The 19186-nt window shown below is 40.1% G+C and overlaps 1 protein-coding gene across 1 annotated transcript in view; it reads left to right on the top strand.

Moving 5' to 3' along the window:
* The window catches only part of C1H1orf87 (chromosome 1 C1orf87 homolog), a 160647-nt gene that overhangs the window by 46104 nt on the left and 95357 nt on the right, over positions 1-19186 (top strand). Inside the window, 1 exon segment of the mRNA XM_057547167.1 lies at positions 18060-18163. Within this exon segment, the coding sequence (XP_057403150.1) occupies positions 18060-18163 (104 nt within the window).

Below are 19186 nucleotides of genomic sequence, written 5' to 3'. Positions count from 1 at the left end.
CAAGGATCAATAATTATTAGTATCTCTTTCCCTAGAGCAAAACAAACAAATCTATATATATATGATAGATAAATTGATATATATATATATATAGGAATATAGATAGTATAATTATATGCATATATAATTACTGTGATAAAATTAAAACTTTCAGTTATTTCAAACGATTACAATACATTTAATATGCAATATACATTAAACATTTTATACTCTGTATTATTTCAAATTCTCAAATAAATATTCCATCTTCAAAAAGAGTATCATTGTGTAAAAGCCAGGGTTAGGATCACTCTATTCTCTCATACAGTAATTATTCAAGGACCTCCTATGTGTCAAGCACTTCCATGCATATAACGACTAGCAAAACAGATCAGGTCTCCACCTTGCATCTAATGGAAGTTCAGGCAATGATGACAAAGAACTGTTCCTCCCTGGAGAAAGTACCTAGGAAGGATATCTGGGGAACACATCAAAGGGCCACCAAATTCATTTTCAACAGAATTTATCCAGGTGAAAACAGAAGCAGAGGATTCTAGATAGAGCAAAGTGAACGTAAGCATTACCTCTGAGAAGGAAGCCAAGAGATGTTCCCTAAGGCAGAATCGATCACAAATGATTGGTCAGAGACAAGATCCTTATCTAAGTATATAAAATAAGCAGTCACCATATGATGAAGGTCTACCTTTTCAAGGAATTTCACCCTCTTCTCTAAAACAATCCGTGTGCACATCTGCAAAAAACAGAAGGAAGCTTAGCTATTCAACTTGCTTTGGTATCCAAAAATTCTTGAACAGGTCTCTAAAGGTAATCAGTTTCACAGCCCACCCATTGCCTTAAGGGAAATCTAGTTTCACAGTATGGTTAGATCACTCACCAGTCACATGTCTTTGGGCAAGTCACTGAACAGCTAGGCCTCAGTTTCCCCATTATCAAATGCTGATAGTCATAAACCAATTCACTTTTCTTTTCAACCACCCACATGAGACCAACACTTCAATGAAAAAGGGTATTTTGATGTCACCCCCTTCGCTATGATTTTATGCATTTATCCTAAAGCCTGACTTTATCATCAGCTGGTTACCATTTATTAAAAAAAAAAAATGGAAACATCCCTGCATAATAAGACTCTCATGGGAATGGTAAGGGAATTGGACTCACTTATAAAAATCAAGTAGCAAAACGATTTAGCTGTTGGTTCACTCCAGCCTGGGCTGTGCTTTGCATGAAAAATGAGCTCATCTTTGAATGTAGCAAATTCTGCTTGTTTGGGTAGTGCTTCTCATCGAGGCATATATATTTTCCCTCAATCACAGGAAAACAAATTGTCAGTGGCATATTGCTTTGATATTTCAACCATTTGCGGGATTCCCAGCCTCCAAAAAGTCTTAAACAGAAGCATGAAGCATGAATAGGCCAAACTAGAGAAACCAGTATTTATGAGTCTATTCGAACCTTGTAAAGATTTGATCAGCAAATATGCCAATTGATACACCATAATGTTTTACAACTGCAGTTGTCTTGGTCTATAAAACTTATTATAATTCTGAAGGGATTTCTGCTTTCTTTGCAGACATTTCTGTTTTACTGCCACCTAGTGGTGAATATTAGAACTGGCAGTATTGCTGCTGGAATTTTAGGGAGGCAGAAAGTGAAAGAAAAAAAAAAAAAAAAAAGACACAAACAAATGATCCTAAAAGGCATCTTTCTCTCTGTCTCACTCATCTCACCTTCCCTATCCAAGTAATCCCCTCTGCTTACATACATAAACACAATATTACAAGCAGATTCTATAAGGCTCTAGTATGGCTTACGGACTATGCAATAGAAAAAGTCCCAAAGCCATTTTTGACAAAGAGCCCTGATCTTCCTGATCTTTAATATCTACCAGACTATAAATAAAGCTGATGTTTTTACTCTCATTTGACTCCTCTTTCAAAAATCTCCACCAGCTGGAATGCAGTACTTAGAAGCTTCTAGACTTCTGATGACAGAGACCAAGATGGTGGTGGTGTTGAGGGGCCAGGATTGGCTCCTCAGGATGATACTGGGTTGGCCTTGGCAGACTCACTGCTCAGGAAAAGCACACGGGGATGTCAAGCGGAGCTTCTTTCTAGGAGATTCCTAGGGCACCAACCAAAGGAAGCAAGAGAAAATCCCAGTCACCAATGTCCTGAGCATACAGAGAAAAAGGTCCCACTCTACAGAAGCTCTATGGCTTCCCACAGAAATAGTGGTTCTAAGCCTGCATAGCAGTCTTGGGTCCCATTAGATCAATGATTTTCAACCTGACGGAGTAGTATCCCCACAATAAGCATGGGGTGGTGGATATTTTGATTGCCACCATGAATGGAGAATGCTCTTGGAAACTAGTGCTAAATGTTCTTCACAGTCCTGCACAATGAAGAATGTTCCATCCAGAATGCCACTACTGTCCCCACAGAGAAACACAGCATTCACTTGAGGATGGGGATGATTCTTCATTCCTTCTTTGATAAAGCTTTTCTGAGTTCCTTTGTGTCAGACCTTGGGTTATAATCTATGGATCGGCTATTAAAGACACAGCCTCCTCAAAATTTCAAAGGATCCCAGTGGGTATTCCATTCATTCTCAACAACATGGTACTTTTTTTGATTTTCTTCTTCTCCCTTGAGGATACGGTAACTGATCAGGAAGCCACTTGAGGATAGCACAGCCTTGTCACAGTCACAGATGAGGAGGCCCACCAGGTGGACATGGATTACCTCCCAAGGGTGCTGTGGTCCAGTGCACTCAAAGCATCACACTCTCAAGAGACTCTAGCAGAGCCACATTCTGATTCTTACGGTGTTCATGCCAAGGTGGAGGGAAATAGCCTTCCTTTCTCTTTTGTGTTACACTTTGTCACCTACTTACCAAACAAGTGCTGCTTCTGTCTCTGTGTCTCAGAGTCTCTCCACGTCATCTCCTTTACCATCTACTTCTAGTTATGTACAGTCTTGGGTATGTGGTGGGATACCTAAATCTCAACAAACACCATAACGTCCATCCTACTTCAAGCTAATTCCTAGATACCCACATGAAACCACTTTATCATATTCCTTCAGTAACTCCTCTCTACACCTGGAAAAATCCCTCATGCAAACCCACTACCTGAGGCCTTATTCACCAGGTCAATACATCAGATACATTAAATCCCAGTTTAGACTCAAGCTGGAACACTCCCTCCCATTGCATAAGAGCTGAATCAATGTCCTTACATACGTTGATGAGAAAGATAGAGAGAGATGGATAGAGGATAGGTGATAGATATGATGTGATAAAACATCACATGTAAAAAGTTTGACACATACCAGGCTCTTAATTAAATTTAGCTTTATCCTTAATACATTTTTGGAGAATTCTGTTGTTATCAATGCCATTTTAAAGATGAGAAACTGAGGCTCGAAGTCACAGAGCAATTAGTTCATAAAGTTAGGATTCTAGCTTATTGATCTCTGACTCCAAAGCTCAGGCACTTTTGACTAAGCCATACTAGCTCTACATTCCATTCTCAAAATATCTTCCTTTTATGTAGATCGTGTAACATGTTCACACCACATACAGGCGACTGTGTGTATACACATTACATCAGTGTTCTTCTTTCCTTAAGCATGGCTTTCTCTCTCATCACATTCTGATGAGGAGGCGTCCTTTGGAAGATGTGGTCTATAATGGCTAGACTGCAGCTTGCAGCTAAAGCCAAGTGAGGTGTCAGCTGTGTGCCGGCAGAGCTTATGCCCCATACAACATACACCAATTTATGCTGCCCTAGAGATAATAACAGGCAAACTACAGAAATAAGTAGCTATCTTCCTCTCATTATGTGTTGTGGGTGGATAAACCGTAAACACTATTTCCTTCATTTGAAAGTTGTAAATGCAACAGATAGGGAAATGTCTGTTAATAGAGTATTAGAAACCTTATGTATCTCTATTTTGTTTGTAAATACAATCTTGTTCTGAATCACAGTGATTTTCTGCAAGTCTGGGTGTGGTGGACATTACTAGGGCTCCTCAGTATCCATGGCCTCCCCATTTCCAGACACACAGAGACCATACTTCCCGGGCCCCGCTTGCATTAGGAAGGGCCACGGTACTCGTCTGGCCAATGAGCTGTAAGCAGAAGCAGTACGTGTGTGGCTTCTAGAACAAAGTAACTTAGTTCCAGATGGGTAACCTTTCAGAACTTTTTTCTTGCAACAGCCATTGTGGAAGCATGTGTTAACATGGAGGTGCCACGGGGTCCACAGAGACCAGACCGCGGAGCCGACCAACACACAAAGGATAATTGTCCTGGAGAATTGCCCAAATCCACGGCAGAATTTGCATAAATAAAAATAAACTTTTGACTTTTGTTTTCTTAAGCCACTGAAAATTAAATGTCGTCTCTTAACAACGTAAGAGACATAACTTGGACCCTCCTGACTAACGCTGTGGGTGAGGTCATTTCACTCATACCATAAAATAGCATACACATCCTTCTGTCCTAATCCAAAGTAATATATGCATTTTAATCTCATACTCAACGTCTTCTACAAACTGGCCCAAACCTACCTTCCGAAATTACCTTCTACCATCCTCCAAGTGAAACTAAACACCATTCTTTGACCACATCTCACAATTCCTTGCTCTTTTCTTAAATCTATGTTGTTCCCTTGCCTAGCATACTGTCTCTTCCCTTCAGACATATCAAATTGCTATCTTTAAAAGGCCCAACTCATATGCTAACTCTTCCAATGAAACCTTCCCTAATCCCACTATTCTGAAGTAATTTCTCCTTCCTTCAGATTTTCATATTTCTTGCTGCTCCTTCTAACTGTATATTTTGTATTATGCTTATTTTACACATAACATTATATTAGTTTCAGGTGCACAGCATAAAGATTTGAAATATGTACGTATAGTAAAATGATTACCCCAGGCTACTTAATTTCTATCACTGCACATAATTACGTTTTTTTTTCTTGTGATGAGAACTTTTAAGATCTACTCTCTTAGCAACTTTCAAACATACAACACAGTATTATTAACTATAGTCACCATTCTGTACGTTATATCCTCATGACTTATTTTATAACTGAAAGTTTGTACTTTTTGACCCCCTTCACCCATTTCACCCACCCCCGCCCAACTCCCACCTCTGGCAACCACCAATCTGTTCTCTGTATCTATGAGTTCAGGGTTTGAGGTTCTTTTAATTTTTTATTTCTATTTTTAGATTCCACAAATAAGTGAGATCATACAGGACTTGTCTTTCTTTGTCTGATTTTTTTCACTTAACGTAATGCCCTCAAGGTCCAGCCATGTTTTAGCAAATGGCAAGATTCCCTTCTTTTTTATGACTGAGTAATATTCATACATATGTCAAATCCTTTGCCTGTTTTTTAATTGAATTAATTATATTTTTCTTGTTGAATTATATACTGTAAGGTTTTAATGTCTCTTGCCAGAACTTTTTTTCTATTACTAGAGTATGTTATTTTTACTATATGTTTTTAAATGGCATCTATGACACATACAATTTTGTAACTTGCTTTTTAAATTTAATATATTGTGATCATCTTTACATGTCTATGTCTAATTACATCACTTCCAATGACTGCTTTGTGGTTCATTATATGAATGTTCCATAATCTAAAATCTAATGCTTTTTTTTTTAACATCTTTATTGGAGTATAAAATCTAATACTTTAAATTAGATTTAAAGTCCAAGGGACTTTCCTGGTGGTCCAGTGGCTAAGATTCTGTGCTCCCAATGCAGGGGGCCCGGATTCTATCCCTAGTCAGGGAACTAGATCCCACATGCCGCAACTAAGAGTTAGCATGCCACAACTAAAGATCCCACATGCCACAACTAAAGTTCCCACATGCCACAACAAAGATCGCGCACATAGCAACGAAGATGCCACATGCCACAACTAAGACGCGGTGCAGCCAAATAAATAAATAAATAAATATTTGGAAAAAAAAAAGTTTAGGGCTTTCTTGGTGGCACAGTGGTTAAGAATCCACCTGCCAATGCAGGGGACAGGGGTTCGAGTCCTGGTCTGAGAAGATTCCACATGCCGCAGAGCAACAAAGTCCGTGTGCCACAACTACTGAGCCTGTGCTCTAGAGCCCGCAAGCCACAACTACTGAGACCGCAAGCCACAACTACTGAGCCCATGTGCCACAACTACTGAAGCCCACATGCCTAGAGCCCGTGCTTTGCAACAAGAGAAGCCACCACAATGAGAAGCCCACACACTGCAACGAAGAGTAGCCCCACTCACCGCAACTAGAGAAAGCCCGCACAGCAACAGACCCAGCACAGTCAAAAAAAAAAAAAAAAGATTTAGATTTAAATACAGGATTTATTTAAAAGGAAAAGAAAAAAATGCCACACTGCATCTATATCTTTGAACACTTATACAATCACTTCTTTTTTTAATTGAGGTATAATTGACATATAACATATTAATTTCAGGCGTACAACATAATGATTCCATGTTTGTATACATTGAGAAATGATCATCAGGAGTCTAGTTAACATCCATCACCACACAGAGTTACAAAATTTTTTTTCTTGGGATGAGAACTTTTAAGATCTACTTACTCAGTAACTGTCAAATCTGCAGTATGGTATTATAAACTATAGTCACCATGCTGTATATTATATTCCCATGACTTGTTTACTTTATAACAGGAAGTTTGTACCTTTTGACCCCCTTAACCTGTTTCACCCACCCCACCCCACCCCGCCTCTGGTAGCCACCAATCTGTTCTCTGTACCTACGAGTTTGCTTTGCTTTGGTTTTCTGTTTGTTTGCTTATTTGTTGTTTAGATTCCACATATAATACAGTATTTTTCTCTATCTGACTTTTTTCACTTAGCATAATGCCCTCAAAGTACACCCATTTTGTTACAAATGACAAGATTTCCTTCTTTTATATGGCTGAATAATATTCCTATATCTATATAGAGAGATATAGCAATCACATTTTATTTTTCTATCCATCCATCAATGGACACAGGTTGTTTCCCTGTCTTGGCTATTGCAAATAATGCTGCAATGCACATGGGGTGCATACATCTTTTCAAATTAGGATTTTCATTTTCTTCAGAAAAATATCCAGAAATGGAATTGCTGGAAACATATGTTAGTTCCGTTTTTAAGTTTTTGAGGAATCTCCATACTGTTTTCCATAGTGACTGCACCAATTTACATTCCCATTAACAGTGCATAAGGGTTCCCTTTTCTCCACATCCTCACCAATACTTGTTATTTCTTGTCTTTTTGATAATAGCCATTCTAACACATGTGAGGTGATATCTCATTGAGGTTTTGACTTGCATTTTCCTGATGATCAGTGATGCTGAGCATCTTTTCATGTACCTGGCCATGTATATCTTCTAGGGAAAATGTCTAATCAGATCCTCTGCCCATTTATAATTGGATTGTTTGTTTTATTTGCTATTGAGTTGTATGAATTCTTTATATATTTTGGATATTAACCCTTTATCAAATATATGATTTGAAAATATTTTCTCTCATTTAGTAGGTATCCTTTTCATTTTGTTGTTGGTTTCCTTTGCTGTACAGAGCTTTTTAGTTCAATGTAGTCTCACTCGTTTATCTTTGCTTTTGTTGCCTTTACTTTCAGTGCCGAATTCAAAAAGTTACTACCAAGACCAACATTAAGGAGCTTATTGCCTATATTTTCTTCTAGGAGTCTTATGGTTTCAGGAGGTATGCTCAAGTCTAAACCATTCTGAGTTGATTTTTGTGTATGATGTAAGATAATACTCCAGTTTCATTCTTTTGCATGTGGCTGTCCAGTTTTCCCAACACCATTTTCTGAAGACTCTGGTTTTTACCATTGTATATCTTCGCTCCTCTGCTGTAAATTAACTGACCATCTATGCATGAGTCTACTTCTGGGTTCTGTATTCCATTCCATTGATCTAGACATTGATGTTCCTGTTCTTATGCTAAGACCATGCTGTTTTGATTATGACAGCTTTGTAACAGTTTGAAATCAGGAAACATGAGGTTTTCAGTTTTGTTCTTCTATCTCAACATTGCTTTGGCTATTCAGATTTCTTTGTGGTTCCATACAAATTTTAGAATCGTTTGTTCTATTTCTGTGGAAAATGCCATTGGGATTTTGATAGGGATTGCACTGAACCTGTGATTGCTTTGTGTAGTATGGACATTTCAAGAATATTAATCTTTCCAGTCCTGTATTATGAATATTTATGAGCATATTTTACCTCTCCGATTGGTAATCTTGAGAGGGGCATTAGAATCTGATTCATCATCATATCTTCAACAACTCAATGTGGTACCTTAAAATTATGCCCAATAAATATTTAATAGATATAGATACCAGTGATACTAATATAGTAAGTTTTATCATAAAATCAACTTAGACCATTTGGGGGCTCTATCAAGAAGTGTTCCTTCTCTCAACCACTTTCTTACTTCCCACCAAAAAGAGGGAGCATTATCCCAATCAGGCCATTTTAGAAGTGGGTGGGGATACTGGGCATTGAAAAGTCCTACATCTACACAAGGTCCCTCTTCTAGGCCATGAAGCAGTATTAGGAAATGAAGCAGGCTTCCCTCTTTCCCCACAAGCATTCAGGAATTGAGGAGTTTATGGCACTTGGGTTTCATATCTGGCAGTAAGAAGATTAGAACTGGGAGGAGAGCCATGGCAGCAGCACCGACATTTATTGAGAGTGTAGGGTGTGTCAGGACCTGTGCTAAGTGCTTTATGTATACTTTATCACTTGTTCTTCCCAAGAGCAGCAGGGAGGTATAGAACATGGTGGTGGTGCATAAGCACTGAAGCCGAACTACATGTGTTTGAATCCCAGCCCTACCACTAAGTAACTGTATATTCTAGGACAAGGTATTGAATTTCCCTCTGCCTCAGTTTCCTAAATTGAAAACAATATTCCCTACCTCACAGAATTATTATGATAACAAATGTGTTGGTAAATAGAAAACACTTAGAAGAGGGTCTGCACATAAGTGTGCAACAAATACTGCTTTGAAAAAAAAAGAATAATGTAGTTATTGTTATGATCCTCCTTTTACAGATTAGGATACCAAGTCATAAATGCTAAGCCCATTGCCCAAGGACATGCAACAGTAAGTGGTGGAATTGATATTTGAACCCAACCTTCTGGTCTCAGTCAGTGTTCTTAATTCTACCATACGGCCTCTTTGAGGCCTTCAGAATCACTGGGCATAACTTGTGAGATTCCTTTCAACCTTGAAATTCTGCGATTTACAGATGTTAAAACTTAAAATCAGGTAATGTTCCTAACAATCCAGGGCAGAGGTGACCAGAATGGTCTTTCTGTGATTTAGAACTTCTAGTCTGCAGTCATTCTCTAGGACCTTTCATTAAGACCACATTTTTCTAGGACTCTTTTTTTATACTCTAGAGGTTAAAAATGTATGCTCCAAGGAGAAGATGCAATACATTAGAGTCAGACAGATGTGAATCTGAATCATTGTTCTACCACTAATTTGCCGCAAGACCTTGGGCAAATGATTCAACCTCCTATCAGACTAACCTCTACCAGGTTCCTATACCTTGTAACTTTCTGGATACTGTCTCTTCCTCAAGGCTAAGGGCTCCTCCAACAATTTTGTTTATCATTCTGCTATTATCTCCTTTCCCTCAGTGCAACAATTCATTGGTTCAGATGAATTGGCCTAACCCAAACTAGGCCAACCCTAGTAAATGGACTAAGAAATTCTAGGTTTACTGGTCTCTTGAATGGAAATAATATAAACTCATGCATTGTGGGGGTAACTTTTTCCCATGGTCTGGGATCAGAAAACACCAATGTATAGCAGAGAAGAGAATAAATGAAGCCGATGTACAGAGAGAAGCAGGGACAAAGGTTAAGAAAAAAAAAAAATCTCCATGTCCCTGACTGTGCCAGAGACCTGAGTTCATTTCTGTACCTGGTTTTCATGAGAAATGCCCCTTTTGCTATCATTGGCTTTAGTGGAATTTCTCCTATTTACCATCAAAAGTCCTGCCTAATCTAGCATTCTGAGACCAGATTCCTCATCAGAACAAAAAAATAAATAATATATCCCTTATAGGAACATTACTGAAATTAAATGAGATACCACACATAAGTGACTCACTCAGTGACTGACATATTGTAAATCTTAAATAAATAGAAGATGCTATCCTTTGTTAAATGGTCTTTACTTATCATAATTCATATTATGCTATTACAAATTATCCAACATATGTTTGTTTCATTTCATATATTTAAAATATACTTATGATCACATACTATGTGCCAGCACTGTGCTTAGAACTGGCCATACCATGAATAAGACATAATATTTACCATCAACAAGAGAAACCGAGTAGGGAAAAAAGATAATAAACCAGTAATTGCAACTGAGAGAAATAAGTGTTAATATTACAAACCAGGTTCATTTTGCGGGATGAACAGCAAGCCAAAATGCTGAGACTCTGAAGTTTGCAGCAAAGAGGGTTTGTTCACAAGGCAGCCAAGCAAGGAGACAGAAAAACAAATCTCAAATCTACCTCCTTCCCAGAAGGCAAGGGGCTTGGGGTATTTATGGGATAATGAATAATGAAGTGGTAGGCCTGAGGCATGGGGAGCGGAGAAAGGTGATTGGGAAAAGGTGCAACAATGGTTGTTCTGCGCAGGCGTAACTAAGAGCTCTAAGCCTCTGCACGTTCAAAAGATCACTGAGTGGACACTCGCGCATGCCCAGTTGAAGGGTCGGTGGTCTTATCGAGTCTTAACTGGCTCAGCTCAAACTAGACACAGCTGACTCCAAGTCCTAGAAAACAGCTCAGGCAAACATCTTATTGTTCTGGCTACATGCTGTTTGGAGGATATGCTGCTTGGAGAACAAGCAAATCTTAAAATAACCTTGATTAGTGAAGGCAGGTGAATTGGATTTAACCCATGGGTTCATTTAGACTGCTAGTTTACTGAAGAGAGCAGACCTACCTGCCTAGGGACACTGAGAATAGATAACTTCACAGAATTGGTAACATTCGATCTTATCTTGAAAGAAACAGGGTCATGAGGAAAACATTCAAGCAAAAACAACAACTTCTGCAAAGGCATGAGGGATAAAACTCCATGGGAGGTTTTTAAGGAGCTGCAGGCAACTTGGTACAGCTTCAGTTGGGGAGAAAGAGAGGGAGATGGGATTGGAGAAGTGAGTAACAGCCAAACCAAGGAGGCCATAATAAAGAACATGTGGGACTTCCCTGGTGGCGCAGTGGTTAAGAGTCCACCTGCCAATGCAGGGGACTCAGGTTCGAGCCCTGGTCCGGGAAGATCCCGCATGCCGGGGAGCAACTAAGCCCGTGTGCCACAACTACTGAGCTTGTGCTCTAGAGCCCGCGAGCCACAACTACTGAGCCCGTGTGCCACAACTACTGAAGCCTGTGGGCGCCTAGAGTCTGTGCTCCACAGCAAGAGAAGCCACCACAATGAGAAGCCCACGCACCGCAACAAAGAGTAGCCCCTGCTCTCCACAACTAGAGAAAGCCCACGCGCAGCAACAAAGACCCAACACAGTCAAAAATCAATAATAAATAAATACATTTATAAAGAAAGAAAGAAAGAACATGTATATCATCCTAAGGAGGAAGGCTAAAGACAAACCCTTACCGTATACCAAATACTGTCCTAAACGTCTGTTAATTCCTTTCAACCTTACATGTTTGTAGGCATTGGTACTACCCATGAAGAAATAAAGTTACAGAAAGGCAAAGTACCTTGCCTGAAGTAACACCATACTAAGTGCAGAGCCAGATTTTGTATCCAAGCAGTTAGGCCTTCTTATGGATTGAATTATGCCTTAGTTAGTTGAAGTTACTATAACAAAAATACCATAGATTGAGTGGTTTAAACAACAGCCATTTACTTCTCAAGTTCTGAAGTCTGGGAAGTCCTAAATCAAGGTGCCAGCCACTTCAGTTCCCGGAAAGAACCCTCTTCCTGGTTTGCAGAGGTACACTTTCCTGCTGTATCCTCACGGGATGAAGAGAAAGAGCTCTGGTCCCTTCTTTCCTCATAAGTGCACCAATCCCATGACCTCATCTAAACCTAATTACCTCCCAAAGGCCTCTCCTCAAATACCATCACATTGGGGGTTAGGAATTCAACGTATGGATGGGGGAGGAGCATGAATATTCAGTCAATAGCAAATTGTATGCCCCCCACATTCACACATTGAAATCCTGACCCCCAATATCTCAGAATATGACCTTATATGGAAATAGAATGACTGCAGAGGTAAGATGAGGTTATACTGGAGTAGAGTGAGCACAAATGTGCACACAGGGAAATGCCATGTGAACATGAAGGCAGAAATTACAAGCCAAGGGAACACCAAATATTGTCAATAAACCACTAGGAGCAAGGATGCAGGCATGGAAGAGGTTCTGCCTCACCACCCTCAGAAGCCACCAACTCTGCTGATACCCTCTTGGACTTCTAGCCTCGAGAACTGTGAAACCATAAATTTCTGTTTTTAATCCACCCACTGTGTAGTACTTGTTATGGCAACACTAGTAAACTAATATAGGGCCCAAAGTCAATCCATCTAAGTAGTATGCTACATGACCTTGTTTTTCCAGAGCCATGAGAGCACTTTAAAGAGGAAAGAAACTTGGCCATATTTGCATTCTGTTCTAAAATCAGCCTGCCCTCATTCATCTTTTTACCTGACATCCTCCATTAGTCATAAAGATCATTGGCTTGGGTTCTGTATGTTTCTTTGGCCAAAAAAAAAAAAAAAAGTATAATACCCCATATTCTTTGCAACACAGCTCAGTTTACATTCGTATTTGTCCCTTCTCTTTTTGGACAGGGACTACAGTGTAAAATGCCTCAGTTTTACAGATCTTTGAATAAACTGTTCAAAAGACCAGTGTTTTATCGCTTCCTATTTATAAACTCATTCTGTTCTGACTTATATGGGCAAAAACAAAACACTGGAGACAATTTTTTCCTCTTCCTTAGTCTGATGGTAAATGTAAAATCATGAAGTCTTAGGTGGGGGCATTCTTTGGTCCCCTTATTACAGCTATTCATCTTTATGGGGGGCGAAGGGGAGAGAGCTGACTCTATTGGATGGAGATGTTTCTCTGGAATCTTTCTCTGGTGACTCGTAATCTAAAGCTGTTGAATTCAAGGAAGGCAGTTTTAACCGCAGTATTTAATCTTATGGAGACGTTTATTGCATAGCTTTTTGTTTTGTCTTGTTTAATATAAACCACTGGAGAGATGTTTCCTGGTTATGTCATTTCATAAAGCAGAGTGTGAAGTAAAAAAAAAAATCCCAGATAAGAAAAGGCCATTCCTTCTTAAGAATTCTGTCACAGAATCTGCTTCTCTAAGGGACTTAGAGCCTTAAAGCAATGCCAATAAAAACATTAACATTAATAGTAACAATAATAACAACAAAAATGGCTAACTAACATCCACAGAGGTGGTGTGGAGTTGTGGTTATAAAGGCTACTTCTAGAGTCAAACACACCTAGGTTTTCTTTGCAGCTCTGACTGTAGTTATTGCTTGTCTCTACCTTAAAGATAAAAGAGTTAAATTGTTTGTTCAAGGTCACCTGGTTAGGAAATGGCAAATCAAAGGCTCCGTGGGGTCTGAAAAAATATATCAAATTTCATCTAAATACCTCCAAACTGATAGAACAGCTGCATTATGGAAAGCCTCCCTCCAATGCCATTATGTTTCTAGTTAGCATTTATAAAACCTCTAAGTCAAGATAAGGTCAAAGGATAGTCTTTAGTAGAATATCAGATTTGATCAAGATCAATTTACTCCGTCAAGCTTTATCACAGAATTTATAGTGAAACTTAAAATGTCATTCAATCTTTTAACTGCATCCCACATGTAAACCTTAGCAACATGAAGTTTAAGAATCTCTGTATTAGTCAGAACTCTCTGGGTAAAGATTAATGAGGCCCATCTCAAAATATCCTAAGTAAAAGGGAAATTTATCTCTCCTCTGGGAATTCTAGACTCTAGCTTCAGGTATAGCTGGATCTAGGCTCTTTGTCTTGTCACCTTTCACACACTGGCTCTGTTTTCAGTTCTGATCTGGCTTCCTCCTCTTCTACTGAAAAAAAGGTAGTATGTGTTGATATACATCTCTGCCAGCAGCCTCAACACCTTATCCTCACAGGTTACTAAACTGTGGGCAGATAGAAGACTTCTATATCCTCTGATATCTGTGTACTAGTCATTGATAAGAACTGTTCAGCTTACTTAAGCCATAGAGTATGATCAGTTCTATGAAGAAGTGGATCCTTCAGTGGCATTGCATTAATTTCTTATGGCTGTTATAATAAATACATTTTCACAAACTTGGTGGTTTATAACAACACAAATTGGAGGCCAGATGCCCAAAAGCAGTCTCACTAAAGTGAGACTAAAGTCAAGGGATCAGCAGGCTGTGGTCCCTTCTGGAGGCCCTAGAGGAGAATCTGTTTCCTTGCCTTTCCTAGCTTCTGGAGACCACCTGCATTCTTTGGCTCAGGACCTCTTCTTCAAATCACTCTAACCCTTTGCTTTCAAGGTCATATCTCCTACTTCCTCTTCTGTAGTCAAATCTCCTACTGCCTCCCTCTTTTAAGGACATTTGTGATTATATTTGGACCCACTTGGATAATCCAGGATAATCTCATCTCAAGATCCTTAACTTAATCACATCCACAGTCCCTTTTGCCACAGAAGGTAACATTAATAGCCTCCAAGGATTAGGATGTGAACATCTGGGGGGCCATTATTCAGCCTACCACAAGCATAGTCCTGGAAGGTATGATAACTGATGCAAACAGGCAAAGAAAGACACGTTTTATAAAAGAGAAACCAAATTATACAGAGAATGGAGAAATCCTTTTCAGCTTCTGGAATCTGGTTTGGCTTCTTGACAGATAATTATAATAATGATGAGAGCCAACATTTATATTGCTCCTTATGCGTCAGGCATTGTTCTAAATGCCTTATTTATATAACTCAATTAATCTTTACAAAACATCACCCTCATTTTATAGAAGATGAAACTAAGGTATAAAGACATTAAGTGACTTGAGTAAGATCACATTGAACTAGTAGAGCCAGGACTTGAACCCAAGGTATCTGATTCTCAGGTACATACTTTTGGCCATTTGAGATGGAACTTAAAGAATGGAGAGCAGGCTGACACAATGAGGAAACAGAAGGGTATTGTAGACAGAGGGAAGAGAGTGAACAAAGGCACAGGGGCAGAGAAATGAAAGGCAGATTCAGGCCAGTGAGTGGACCAGGTTGAATGGAGTTTAGCAAGTCTGGGAGAAGTAGTGGGATAGCAAGTTAGGTCTAGCTTGAGGCCAGGGCATAGAAGACTTTGAAACCATGGACATCATCCATGGCTGATGGGAGGCCTTTGAGACATTGGACTAGAGGAGGGGGCTTATCAGAGTTGTACCTTGGGAGGACTGATCTGGTGACAATGTGAAAGCTGGACTGGGGGAGTGAGAAGGGAGCTGCCCCCTCTCCTCTACTCCCCTGGCACTTTGTATATCATAGAATATGCCTGTATGTCTTGCCCACTAGAGAGTGAGCCCTAGAGGGGAGGCCAGTATGTCATCCATCTCTGGCAGCATGTGCCAGTAGATGATACAGTAAAGCACAAAACACAATACAGCTAGAGGGCAGGAGGCAGGGGGTGTGGATGCTGGGACTGCTGCTGCTGCTGATGGAAATAACACCATTCTGGAGTCAGTTTAAAGTGCCTTTACCCACATTTGCTGAAGACTTTTAGCATAATAAAAAATGCCTAGAAATTTTGGATATATGTAGGTTTATATTCAAATCTTGCCTCTGTCAATTACCTCTGTATGGTCTTGGGTAATTTCTCAATACTTCAAGCCTTGTATTCTTAATCTTTAAAATCGAAATAAAATTATTTTATTGGCAATTGTTAACTTACAAGGTAATATTTATCTGGTTCAAATGTGGGATGTGGCAGGTGGATATCACTCGAAATTATTTTTTTAAATATTCTTATTTAATTGCATCACCAACTTACCTTTATGTCCCTGTTAGTACTTTTCCTCCATTTTGCAGTTGTGACACTGAACCTCAGGGAAAAGAAGGGATTTATCCAAAGCCATACAGTGGAAGAGCCTGGATTTGAAGAGACAAGTGTAAGATTCCCAGCTGCGTGCACACTTCATAAAGGAAAATGAAGCTTAAGGGAAAGAGTGGGACAGGCGTGACCACACAAGTGAGAGAGATGGACTTCAAGAAGGACGCTCACAGGGCTTCCCTGGTGGCGCAGTGGTTGAGAATCTGCCTGCCAATGCAGCGGACACGGGTTCGAGCCCTGGTCTGGGAAGATCCCACATGCCGCGGAGCAACTGGGCCCGTGAGCCACAACTATTGAGCCTGCGCGTCTGGAGCCCGTGCTCCGCAACAAGAGAGGCCGCGATAGTGAGAGGCCCGCGCACCGCGATGAAGAGTGGCCCCCGCTTGCTGCAACTAGAGAAAGCCCTCGCACAGAAACGAAGACCCAACACAGCCAAAAATTAATTAATTAATTAATTAATTAATTAATTTTAAAAAAAACTTTAAAAAAAAAAAAAGGACGCACACAGATCTTCGAGGAAGTTCCAAAGACCATGTTTGAAAAAAACATCCAGACTATTCGCCTCTCAGCAGCCACACCCTGGGCACCCGCGGAGAAGGCCCCAGCCTCCCGCAGGTAGGCGATCTGGTCCCCGCCCAGCAACAGCCCTCTGCGTCCTTAGCGACAGGGAGCTGGTGCAGCCTCCGCCCAGGAGCGGGGCCCTGTGATTGGCCCGACTCCTGGGCTCCGTTCTCCCGCCCCACCCCGGTCCCCACAGGCTTCCGTAGGTCGGGATCCTGGGGAGAAGCACTGACCACAAACCCCTGAGTCGCCCGAGCGGTAAGGCCGCCCCCTCTGAGCTCTCCAGGGAGAGGACTGACACGCAGCTGCTGGGTAGAGAGGACCCCCATAATCACAAATTCTGGTCCTTGAAGTTTCCAGATAGCTTCAAAGAAGTTGTAGGGATGGGGCTACCCTCGCAGAGCAGGTCCTATTGCTGACCACACACTAAGTGAAGCTAGGGTTTTGGGAAGAACCCTGGTCTACTTATCAGACCAGGGTACTGGAAACAGGTATGCTCTCACTCGCTGTGTGACCTTGGTCAAATAACACCCTCTCTGGGCCTTGGTTTCCCAATCTGTAGAGGGAGCATTTGGATTAGAATGATTTCTAAAAGACGTTCAATCTCTGAGAGACTCTGATAGGGAATCGTTAGCCTGGGACCAGGTTTATAGAACTTCTAAGTTTCCCCTGGCATCAGACCTGTTTAAACATGCAATGAATATCTAGTGCTGGATCTCAATTTTAGATCCACTGCATTGTTGCAGAAACAGATCAGTGATAACGAGAAAAATCCCCTTTTCTATGCACAGTGCTCCTTCAGATGCATGATCTCATTGGCTTATCCCTAAATCCAGAGAGCAGAACTGGAATTATTCTGGTTTCATAAATGGGGAAACAGCTTCAAAACTGAATTTGAATTCTTCACATGTCCCTCTAAAGCCCTGGTTTCCTCTCTGACCTCACAAGAATCCTGTCACTTGACTTGTAGTACAGGAAGGCAGAGTCATCGAATGGCTGTCAACCAGTTTTGCAGCCCTCTTAGGTGGAATTTCCAACTCTGCTAATTACTGTTATGTGATATTGGATAAGTTACTTAGCTACATTATGCCTGTTCCCTCAACTGTAAGACAAGAATGATAATAGTAATTAAGAGTATCTTTCTCATGATTTTATTAGAAATATTGAAATAATAATATAGGTAAAGCACTTGGTCTCGCTATTATTGTTCTTGTTGTTATTATTGACAAGGATGCTACAGTTGCCTAGTGGAAAATCCAGAGAAAGAGTTTTACTTATTTTCCACCCCCAAGGATTTGAGGAGGTTTTGAGAATTAGTCTTCAGTTTGGAAGACTGCCCGTGGATCAAATGCGATGCCTGAGATGATGGTGAAAATCATTGGAAGTAAACACTTTTGATACCTTGTGGAGAAGCCAAAGATGTAAGTTTACTATTTGAAAAATACCTGTTTTGCTTGGATGATAATGAAGGGTTTTTTTTAACCCAGAAATTTACATTTTAAAAATGCTGTCCATGGAAAATTAAGTCATTAAGGTGCAACAGTAAAAGTAAAATAGTGTTGATAACTTCTATGCACAGTGTTTTCCTAAAGTTTTCATCTTTGTAATTCCCCATACTCCTTAATTACTTGGGCTGATTTTCCAAATAGATGGGAAATATAAGCATTGAGACATTTATAAATATTAATGGAGTATTGCTGCTTCTCCTCATCAGGTTTGTAATCTACCACCTGTAGTAATTTTGGGGGGTGGGGAGGGAGAGAGGAAGGTTGTTAATCAAATTGTTATGAATTAAAGGAGTGGGATTGGTAATGAGTCATAAATTGTAAGAGTTTCACTTACTTTTCTTCATAATCCATACTCCTCCAGTAGGGGCTTCTCAGAACATAACTAAGAGGGCTTTCTTCCTCTAAACGCATCACAGTCACACTTGAAGGGGGACACTCATATATCGCTAAAATTCTGTAGATGTTTGGTACAGAAAAGTGACCAGTTCTTCCTTCCAGAGTTTTGGTGGTTTGCATAAGAAAAAGAAGATACTAGCCCTGCCTTTCATCTAGTAGACATTCCATAAATAGCAGCCAGTTAGTAATTGCCTTTCCCTCCTAAAATGATTTCCTTAGTTCTTTCCTCTATTTCAGAAACTCACAGACCAAAAAAATAGAGAAACAAAAAGATCTAACCTCATTGAACATAGGTTCAGAAAGCAGTGGACACCAAACCTGGCTATCATCAGAATCACCTGGAGAGTCCTTAAAAATAAAGATGTGGGGTTCAACCCAAGACCTATTAAATCAGAATCCCTGAAGATGAGGCCATGAGGACTACTGTTATGGAGTATAGGCTTTAGAAGGGCAAATGGGCTTTACCTCCCCACCAATCAGTATGGTTGCCCCAAGAGATTCCGAAGTGAGTACTGTAATCAATTAGTAATGTCTGTCATG

The sequence above is a fragment of the Balaenoptera acutorostrata genome, chromosome 1 (genome assembly GCF_949987535.1).
Source record: "Balaenoptera acutorostrata chromosome 1, mBalAcu1.1, whole genome shotgun sequence".
Taxonomy (NCBI): Eukaryota; Metazoa; Chordata; class Mammalia; order Artiodactyla; family Balaenopteridae; genus Balaenoptera; species Balaenoptera acutorostrata.
The sequence above is the reverse complement of the archived record's forward strand: the minus strand, read 5'-3'. Positions and strand labels throughout refer to the sequence as shown.